The sequence below is a fragment of the Sinocyclocheilus grahami genome, unplaced genomic scaffold (genome assembly GCF_001515645.1).
Source record: "Sinocyclocheilus grahami isolate Dianchi unplaced genomic scaffold, SAMN03320097.WGS_v1.1 scaffold419.1, whole genome shotgun sequence".
Classification (NCBI taxonomy): domain Eukaryota; kingdom Metazoa; phylum Chordata; class Actinopteri; order Cypriniformes; family Cyprinidae; genus Sinocyclocheilus; species Sinocyclocheilus grahami.
In genome coordinates, this window is record NW_015505598.1 from 1,219,879 (window position 1) to 1,230,887 (window position 11,009).

Below are 11,009 nucleotides of genomic sequence, written 5' to 3' on the forward strand. Positions count from 1 at the left end.
CCCAAAAATGAAATTAGCCCACAAATTACTCACCCTCAAGTCATCCTAGGTGTATATGACTTTCTTCTTGCAGACGAATCCAGTCAGAGTTATATAAAAAATGGTCTTTGATCTTTCAAGCTGTTTCATGGCACTCAGCGGGTGTTGCATGCATCAGTCCAAAAGAAGTTAAATAAAAAGCGCCAATCCTTAATAAAACTTGTCTCTCACGGCTCCGGGGGGTGAACAAAGGCCTCCTGTAGTGAATCTATGTGTTTTTGTAAGAAAAATATCCATATTCAAAATGTAATAATCACTTTAATCTAGCTTGCGCTCACTGTTGTACACAGAAGCAGCTCCAGGCGGATGAGTTCAGCTGTGCATGCGCCGCTCAGAAGTGATGAACGCGGAAGCACAGCGGAGAGATCAAAACAACGGTCACTAATTAGAAGTACAAAACGAGGATTTGTAAAGAAGAATGTCGGAGGATTTCAATATAAGCCAAGAGGAGACTGGTTTTCCTTTGCTAAAGTAAGGAAGCTTTGCTTCCTTTGCTCCTGTTAACAAACGTTGGTTTTCACGAGACTCACCGGCGCATGCGCAACGCTGCACTCATACGTCATCCGCCCGGAGCTGCTTCTGTGTATAACTGCTGGCGCAAGCTACATTAAAGTGATTATTAAGTTTTGAATATGGATATTTTTCTTACAAAAACGCATAGATTCGCTACAGGAGGCCTTTGTTCACCCCCCGGAGCCGTGAGAGACACTTTTTTTTATGGATGGGTGCTTTTTATTTCACTTCTTTTGGACTGAAGCACTGCAACACCTAGGATGCCTTGAGGGTGAGTAATTTGAGGGCTGATTTTCATTTTTGGGTGAACTAACCCTTTAAGTACACTGACTGTTGGTCAGTACAATTTCAGCAGCTGACATGAAATTTTTTTGGAAATTTGACATGTTTTGAACTATGATATGTTAAAACTATTTTAAACATCAATTGATAAGTCTTATATAATTATATATATATTATTCAAAAAAGGCTTTGTTGTCTATCCTAGAAGAATGGAAATTTGTCTCTGACAGAGTCTTATACTAAAACAATCATAAACATGTTTGTTCTTCATACCTTTTGTATGTTCTTATTTAAAATACTAATAGCAATTGGGACAAACATTTTCTTATACAAACAAGGTTACCTTAAACCATTTCCCAGATGGGAACCATTGAAAAGAAGCATGGACAGGATGTAATGGATCCATATCAATATGAAATGCTTCCCTTTCAACTTTCCTTTGTATAGAATTCTGAAAGAGGTACATTGTCTTTTATATTGTTTGCCGGGTTTACAGTCCTTGAAAGCTTGCGTTTACACTTAACAAAAATAGAGTTAAACCAGGATATAATATTAAAAATGAACATGATCAGATCACTGGATCTGATACTGCTTCGGCTGTCTTCCCATCATTGTTTTTAGGCCTTGCCAGGCCATCTGTACATCACCTGTCATCATTTGTGTCCTCCACTTTTCAAGTATTTAGCTTTTTGGTAGCTTAATCTTTTGTTAAAAAAATTTCTTTAATTGTTTTACTGTGTGAAATGCATTTGTTTGTTTATTTATTCATTTTGAAACTAAGATAATGCTTAGGTTCATGCATTTAGGCTTTGTAATTTGTATATCTTTCATATTTTTGAGGGATAAAACTGTCTTGCTTGCTTGGTTTACAATCCTTTGAAAACTTGCTTTTACATTTAACTGCACTGGGGAATTCGTTTCTGTACTTAAATATATAAGAGAGCCCACCTGCTCAACTTCTTTTCCTGTCCTTTCCCGGACAGCAAGCAACCATTAAAACAATGCCATGTCAATGTTGATGAGTCAGTGCTTAATGCAATACAAAACTATATTAATTCAACGTTAATTTTGCACCGTCGGGTAATGTTGAAAAAGTATTGAAATTTTAACAAAAACGATGGTGATATCACTGAATCAATGTTACAATGTAATGTTAGTTTAACATCGTGTTAAAGTAGAAATTGTTGAAATAAAAAAAAGAAGCAGTGTTTACAATTCAAATACATATACATGGTACATCAACATATTATTTATTATATATTTATTATGTGCTTACACATGGCTTTATTTGAATGTGTTAGAGTGTGTATTTTTTAATGGTGCATTGAAACAAGTGCTTTCTACATTTGAATAATTTTATGCCATTTTAAAAGTTTTACACAAATGAAATGGTACATTTATGATAAGCGTATACCATTGATTATCAATGATTCATTTAAAAGTGTAAATGTCGTGGTAAAAAAACATAAAAGCGCATCTAAAATTCACGTAGACGAATCCGCTTTAGCCTTTTATCTCTTCAGGAAAGTTTTTATTTCTTTGTGACAGATGCACAAACATTGTAGTTTCGTCTTACACAACTTCGATGGCCATCTCACAGTCAAACTTCCTCTCTATTGCATTATATATACACAATATATATATATATCACTTCAATCTTACAGAACATTCATGGAAGAGTTGTTCTCAAGCTTTGGGACAACATTAAAATACAATGATCTTTCTCTAGTCTACACCCTTTTCTGAGAATCCGGGAACCGAATCCTGCTCCCACCTCTAGATTGAGACTTCAGATTTTGCTACATTCAGTGATAATACACAAATGACGTGAAAAATCACACAGCAGCGGGAATGATATCATTATCTGCAGTCCATGAGGAGCTGAAAGTATCCTGGTTATAAATATTACTCTGGGTATCAGTTACAAAGTAACCTTTTCGTGCATTCATACAAGTGGGACAAATGAAAGGCATTGCGGTGTCTCATATTGTTTCTTATCAGATGCTTCAGAGGCTGAGCCACTCTGTGAGCAACTCCACCCACTGCATAAAGCTGCACGGAAAGCTCCACTTACAACTCCATTTATGTCTTTAACTGACTCAATTCTTCTGCACCTGATCTGTTATCTTCATCACAGTGAGTATTTTAAAAACTATCATTAAAGAAAAGTGGATAAAATACTCAAGTATATCTACATTTGTTAACGCACAGCTTTGCAGTATACTACATAAACTGATCTGATTAAATGTAAAATTCGGTAACACTTTATTTTAATAGTCCACTTTAGACATTCTACTTACTATAGGTAACTTTGTAACTCGAGTATTAGCGACTGTCTCCTTAATTTCTGCTAACACTTTATTTTGATGGATATTTTACAAGTAACTTTGTAAATATATGTCAACTTGTTCTACTAACCCTAACCTAACAGTCTACTAATACTCTAATGAAAGTTAGCTGGCATTTAGTTGCGCAATAGAATGTCTAAAGTGGACTATCAGAATAGTGTGACCTAAAACCAACATACAAAACAGATAAATTATGTTTTGTAAACAGCTAATGAAAATCTAGCATTGATGCGGTTTCTCACTTGTTTCTAGCAAGTAATTGTTTTATATTAATAACTCACATAGATCTGGTTTATGTTTAGATGTATTTAGCCTGCTTTTGGTTGTGATGACATTTACATTTAAACATTTAGCAGACGCTTTTATCCAAAGCGACTTACACATGAAGCAATCCGAGCAACAAGAGAGCAACAGTTGACAAATAAACTCAGTTAGTCTAACACGGTACACATAGCTAGGGTAGCTGTAATTTTTATTTTAGCTTCTGCAAATTTCTGCAAAACAGATTTCCATTGATTCTTCAAACTGGAAACGCTTTCTCAAAGACAAAAGTCGAAATCTGATTGGCTGATTTTTGCAGGTTTTGGGGGAGCCTAGCATTCAGCATTTTTAAACGGTCCACCAGGAACAAAAACTATGTTTACTGGTTTCGGGGACTGCAGTAATGAGAGCTTCAGAGGAGCAACTAAAATCTGGATTGAAAAACAAAGTTTTGTGAAGTTCATGTCTTAAAGACATTCAGGCTTTTAGTTGAATTTTAAAAGAGATGTGTTCTTGTTTTCCCACGAGATACAGGAAAAGTACTATTCTAGATACAGATTCTAGAATGATTTATTTTAATTAGTTGTGTGTCCTCTCATATATATATATATATATGGTGCCCTAGACCACAAAACCAGTCATAAGGGTACATTTTTCGAAATTGAGATTTGCTGAATAAATAATCTTTCCATTGATGTAGGTTTTGTTAGGATAGCACAATATTTGGCTGAGATACAACTATTTGAAAATCTGGAATCTGAGGGATTGAAATATTGAGAAAATCATCTTTAAAGTTGTTCAAATGAAGTTCTTAGCAATGCATATTACTAATCAAAAATGAAGTTTTGATATATTTACGGTAGGACATTTACAAAATATCTTCACGGAACATGATCTTTACTTAATATCCTAATGATTTTTGGCATAAAAAAAAAATCAATAATTTGTGACTTAATGTGCTCCAGGGTCACATATAGGAAGATCAGTTGTAGTACCTCACTGACAATCACAGGCAATTTAGTGACAGGTAGGATTCAGTTTACGATTCATTTCTTTGGTTTGCACAAACAATGACTAACTCTGACAGCAATTCAATGAAATTAAGGCTAAAATGTAATTGATCATGAAGACAGGCATGTTGACCGTCAAGCTCTCTCCAATGGTTGTGGAGGTTGGTAATAATATATAATAACAACTTCTCTGATAAGAAAGACAACCAATGTGTGTACTGTTAGTGTGCCTCCAGAAACATGTCTGGGAACACTATACTACAGACCTACACTGTAAAAAAAAATTCCGTAAAATTCCGTAAAAAATACGGTAGCAACATTTTAGGTTTTACGGTTTTAACTTAAATGTACAGTTAAACACCGTAATTTCATTAACTGAAATAATGTTAATATACCAACCTACTGAAGTACTGAAATCTGTTTTGTAGCTTTGTAATACACTGATGACCACCAAATGCAGGAGGTGATGAGAAAGTCACATGATGAACCAAAGCCCATCACAAGCAGCTTTTAGATAATAACATATATAGAAGGTGCACAGCGTCATTCACACAAACACTAAACACCATCACGGTAACACACATGAAACTGAAATAATGCAATAAACATTCATTTAACAACATTAGGTGTAACACACAACCCTAATATACAAAACTGATAAGAAAAAAAAACTAAGAAACAGTTATTTCAACAAAAAACATCACATTTGAAATGTAACGCTGGGAATTCTGGGAATGTCAATTTATGGTTATTCACTGTAAATTATACGGTCTTTTTCCACTTCCAAAAATGGTATACTACCGTAAAATTACATGTAATGTCCAATACAGTTTGTCACCGTATACAGTAGGGGAATTATAGAAGCCGCTGGACTCTGCATGCTGAGGATGAAGACTGCTCTGTGTGTTGCGATGGCTCTCTGTCTCTTCTCGCGAGCGGAGGCTACCGCTGCCTTTGACCTCCTGCAACAAGCTGCTGGTGAAGAAGTTGATCATTTGTTCACATGAATACAGCTTTTGCAGGTCTTTGTCTCACTTCTACACTACCAGTCAAAAGTTTTTGAACAGAAAGATTTGCAATGTTTTTTTTTAAAGTAGTCTCTTCAGCTCACCAAGCCTGCATTTATTTGATTCAAAATACAGCAGTAAAATTGTTTTATATTTTTACTATTTAAAATAACTGTTTTCTATTTGATCATATTTTAAAATGTAATTTATTCCTGTGATTTCAAAGCTGAATTTTTAGCATCATTACTCCAGTCACATGATCTTCAGGAATCATTCTAATATTCCGATTTGCTGCTCGAGAAACATTTATTTATTATGCTGAAAATTTGATCACAGAAATAAATTACATTTAAAAAATATATTCAAATAGAAAGCAATTATTTTAAATAATAAAATTTAAAATACCTTTGCAGTATTTCTGATCAAATAAATGCAGGCTTGGTGAGCAGAAAAGACTTCTTTAAAAAAAAAAAAAAATCTTACTGTTCAAAAACTTTTGACTGGTAGTGTATTATTTTTCTGACATCTCTTCGTTGATACTCTCATCAGTGAGTTACACAGGGTCCCTACCCTGCGGCGGATGGGACTGTGAATGTGCATTCGGGAGACAGAAGAGCTGCTGTTGTATTGCACAGCCTCTGTTTGAGCTGGAGGAGGCCACGTTCATACGTATGGTTGGCTTATGGGAAGGACTGTCTCATCTGAACAGCCAAATAGAGGAGCTCACAGGTATTGTTGCTTCATATTTGCTTATCATTTTGGAAAAAATATATGAAAATCTTAACTTGAACAGTTACATTTTCCTTGCTTTCTGTCCCTTCCTGTAGCTGGATGCAAAATAGCCTTCACTGCTGCGATGCTTCCAATGAGTGGATGTCTTGGGCCGTTTACCAGCAACGTGTCTATCTCTTACCAGTCTGTCTCCCTCAATCAGGGCAATGGCTACAATCCTGCGTTGGGTAAGCAGGCCACAATACACTGCGCCAATGCTGCTTCATATTTTAGGGCAGAGTCAAAAACCAGAACGTCAGGAAATGAGTGGAAAACAGGAGACTATAATGCTGTGGTCACACTAGTCTATGAAACACGAGCAGACATGTAAATGACGCATAAAACATCTGAAAGTTTTGTTTTCAAACTGATGACAGTATTTTGAGAACAATAATATGTGATCCTGGAGCCCAAAACCAGTCATAAGGGACAATATTTTGGGTCAATTTAATTTCCATTTAATAATGGATAAAAGCAGCGTTTGTGAGCGCAGTGCTGCTTTGTTTACTGCGTTACCGGGGAAAACGCTATTTTTACCACTCCAAAAGCGGCACCTAGTGGCAAAGAATGAATTTGCATTTTCATTCAGACCAACAAGTGGGCGGGCAATATGCTAATGTTTCATGTTGACGTCAACATAAAACGGCTTGGGATTTGTTTTAAAAACGACTCGTTTCAATGACTCTTTCTTTTGAGATAAAATAACTTTATAGACGGTGCACTTTCAGATTTAAAACTTTGCAGGATGTTTTCATTCACTCAGAGCTGTGTTACACACTGCATGAATGGTAGTTTACAAAAATCCATAATAGGGGCATTTTAAGAGTGTAGGCCCAACTAATCTCCTGTTTAGATTTATGCAATGCATCCAGTTCACGTCGTCCTTGTAGAGCCAGCTTCTCACAGTAAGTTTGAACAGAATAAGCCAAGCAAACAGAGACATCAACCTGATCCTGATTCTTCACAGGCACGTTCACGGCTCCTCACGCTGGCCTCTACTCCTTCTCCTTCACGGCGTACTCCAGCGTTGGCAGCGCAGGTCAGCGGCTCTACCAGAAGGTGCAGCTGATGAAGAACGGCCAGCTGGTGGCCTCGTCCTGGGAAGATAACCGTGAGGATTCGGAGGACAGCAGCACTCAGACGGTTCTTCTGCAGCTCAGACGCGGCTGTCAGGTGTATGTTGAGCTGATGTCAGGCAGACAGCTGTGTGGAGACACCCAGGGCCAAAACATGTTCAGCGGATACCTGGTCTATCCCTTCTCTGAGCAATAAGAGTGAAATAACTGTACATACATACACAGCAATCTTCATCAGAGATTAAAACCATGAAAAGATGTCCATGTATGAGTCTTCATATAAAATTGCCATAAAAATGACAATGAATCCTAGCAAAAAACAGTATATGGCTTTATGAATAAAGGTAACTTTAATAGTTTTCTGTGGTGCTTATTCCTTCTAGTTTGTTGACATCATCTTTTTATATGCTAGCTTTTTATATATATACTGAATAAAAATATAAAACCATATTTATTTATAAAATGATAACTAAATGTGGTAACACTTTACTTAAAGCCTTTATGCATAATGCATTATAAAGGGTTATTAAAGGCTATTGCATTACTCATAATGTGCGTTGTAATACATGATATCTTGTCGTAAAGAATTATAACCGAATTTAAAATGCATAGTGTAACAATGAGTTGATAAGTGTTATAATGTATTAATTGTGGTTACAATTATGCATGCATTAAAAGGTACATTACAAGGCATACTTAATGTATTAAAACTACTTTTATAATGCATTATACATAAAAGCTTTAAGTAAAGTGTTACTCCAAATGACAGCAATGCAGCATATACTCTCTCTCACTCTCGCTCTAAAGGTTTTACAAAGCAGTATCTACTTTCTGCAAAAACGTTAATGCAAGTAATACTACGGTGGCTGAGAAGTGCAGAACAAATCACAATTCTGAAAACAAAATAACAAATTACAAACGCAAATGCATGTCTAAAAAACAAAATAACAATTCAGAAAACACAAAAACAATTCAGAAAACATTATAACAAGTCAGAAAACACAATGACAAATCCGAAAACAAATTAACAAGTCAGAAAACACAACGACAAATCAGACAAACCGGAAGAGGTGGGTATAGTTTGAGACAGCGCCATTGGTTTGGGATTACTCTCCGCTGACTGGACGAGACATCTGTCAATCAACGTATACAGAGAAGAACCAGCCGAAGAACAGCAGAGTCGTGGTAGAAAGTTCAGAGATGGTATTAAAGTAACTCAGTTTAAATGTATTGTATGAATTGCTCTTACTCTGGAATAAAAAATACGGGGTATCTATTTATATTTAGTTAAAAGTGGCTGTATATCATCAGCTCCTGTGGCGCAGATGGATAAGTGTGCGTCACTAACTTTTTGGCGCGATTGACCCGGGTTCTATTTGCAACAAGTAGTATACTTGATAGTAGAAATCCTGCTATTTTAACAGTGTAAATAGGTATTTGCACTTAGTGTAAATAGAATCCATTACTAATATGAGATTTGAAAAGGGAGGAAAAAAAAGTTCGGCAAAAGGCGGGATCGAACCCGGGTCGATCGCGCCAAAAAGTTGGTGACGCACATTTATCCATCTGCAGCACTGGAGCTGATGTATTACAGCCACTTTTAACTAAATATAAATAGATACCCCGTATTTTTTATTCCAGAGTAAGAGCAATTCATACAATACATTTAAACTGAGCTACTTTAATACCATCTCTGAACTTTCTACCAGGACTCTGCTGTTCTTCGGCTGGTTCTTCTCTGTATACGTTGATTGACAGATGTCTCGTCCAGTCAGCGGAGAGTAATCCCAAACCAATGGCGCTGTCTCAAACTATACCCACCTCTTCCGGTTTGTCTGATTTGTCGTTGTGTTTTCTGACTTGTTGTTTTGTTTTCGAATTTGTCATTGTGTTTTCTGAATTGTTATAATGTTTTCTGAATTGTTGTTGTGCTTTCTGAATTGTTACATTGTTTTTTAGACTTGCATTTGCGTTTGTAATTTGTTTTTGTTTTCAGAATTGTGATTTGTTCTGCACTTCTCAGCCACCGTATAATACTATCTATCTATTTTCAATCGATTTATCAGCATCAACAAGCTTGACACTTGAACTGAATCCAGTTTTGTCATCACAAATCAAATCATAACCCAGAAGTGAAAGGAGACAGCTTTAATTGATTTGTTTATTATTATTTTATTGTTACTAGTTTGAAAGTAAGTACTTTATATACGTAAGTACTGTGTATCACTAACAACTTCGATTGTCACTTGAGGTGGGTTGTCATGTAAGAAAGAAGTGTTGTCCCTGCCTAACAATACATTAATAAATACATGCATATATGTGCACTCATGTTGTGAGAAAAAAAACTTAGAGAAATCACTTTCATATAATACAATGAAAACAGTTTATGACTATTTCTTTTAACTAATATTGTTTTAAACAGAATAATTTTATGTTGGATTTTTATATTTACGAATTAAAGTCTAGGTTTAGAATATAGGATATACAGTAATAATAATATCTGTATGCATAAAGGTCATTTGGAAAGTTTTCATGAGTTTTACTGTGATCATAATATAACATCAGGTAACACTTTACTTGAAGGGGTGTGCATAAGACTGACATGACACCTTCATAATCATGACATGACACACGTCATGAATATGAAGGAGGTTTTATGCATGTTTATGACAACTGTCATTGAGTGTCATATGCTCAGTGACTTAAATATAGTAGCATTGCATGCTTCCAGCATTAGATAACGTAGTATTGAACACACACTGGGGAGTATTTTGTACATAGAAGGCCTTGTTAGCGTTTGCGTCCTAAGTGTCAGTAAATCATGTTGCTTCAGCAGTCCTCAGCTCTCTCTTATTTCCCTTCTGCCAGTGCTTCTGCATTGAAATACCTTATATACCGTACCGCTGACAGACCGTGCTCTGTGTCTCTGATGTGTGATGATTCATCTATAATCTATACAGTCCATCTGTCCATTTATGTCCCTGTCTAAACTCAGAGCCCTCTGCTTATGCCTTCACACAGCCTTCCTCTTTCTCTCTGCTGATGCAGTGGTGTGGTATTTGGAGAATTCTGCTCTTAATGGTCGATGAAATTAATCCCTCAGTTAAATAACATTTTAAGTACCAAGTACCAATACCAAGATCTCTTAATCATATACTCCACATCTAAACTTAACAACAACCTTACTAACTACTAATACGCAGCAAATTGGAAGTTTCGTACGGCTGAAGTCATAGTTAAAAGTTACTTAATATTGGGAATTGGACCTTAAAATAAAGTGTGACTTAAATATAGTAGCATTGCATGCTTCCAGCATTAGATAACGTAGTATTGAACACACACTGGGGAGTATTTTGTACATAGAAGGCCTTGTTAGCGTTTGCGTCCTAAGTGTCAGTAAATCATGTTGCTTCAGCAGTCCTCAGCTCTCTCTTATTTCCCTTCTGCCAGTACTTCTGCATTGAAATACCTTATATACCGTACCGCTGACAGACCGTGCTCTGTGTCTCTGATGTGTGATGATTCATCTATAATCTATACAGTCCATCTGTCCATTTATGTCCCTGTCTAAACTCAAAGCCCTCTGCTTATGCCTTCACACAGCCTTCCTCTTTCTCTCTGCTGATGCAGTGGTGTGGTATTTGGAGAATTCTGCTCTCTGACCAAACTACAGGCTCTTGGCTTGGTTGCTGTCCTCATCCA

General features: G+C 36.2%; 1 protein-coding gene across 2 annotated transcripts; it reads left to right on the plus strand.

Annotated features, from left to right (window-relative positions):
• Positions 1-2,920: 2,920 nt before the first annotated feature.
• On the plus strand, positions 2,921-7,647 carry LOC107551293 (cerebellin-1-like). 2 transcript variants are annotated; one of them, XM_016232845.1, is made up of 5 exons: positions 2,921-2,970; positions 5,284-5,431; positions 6,010-6,189; positions 6,288-6,419; positions 7,199-7,647. In XM_016232845.1, exons 2-5 carry the CDS (start codon positions 5,332-5,334, stop codon positions 7,501-7,503), a joined length of 717 nt encoding a protein of 238 aa, XP_016088331.1. In that variant the 5' UTR covers positions 2,921-2,970; positions 5,284-5,331; the 3' UTR covers positions 7,504-7,647. The 2 variants fall into 2 exon arrangements, with proteins under 2 accessions (XP_016088331.1, XP_016088332.1); XM_016232846.1 differs by having other exon boundaries at positions 2,923-2,970; positions 5,301-5,431.
• The last annotated feature ends 3,362 nt before the right edge of the window (positions 7,648-11,009 follow it).

Coding starts and splice junctions, on each gene's coding strand:
- LOC107551293 (XM_016232845.1), top strand. CDS start 5,332: ATGCTGAGGATGAAGACTGCTCTGTGTGTTGCGATGGCTCTCTGTCTC. Junction 6,190..6,287: donor CCAAATAGAGGAGCTCACAG/GTATTGTTGCTT, acceptor CCCTTCCTGTAG/CTGGATGCAAAATAGCCTTC. Junction 6,420..7,198: donor TGGCTACAATCCTGCGTTGG/GTAAGCAGGCCA, acceptor GATTCTTCACAG/GCACGTTCACGGCTCCTCAC.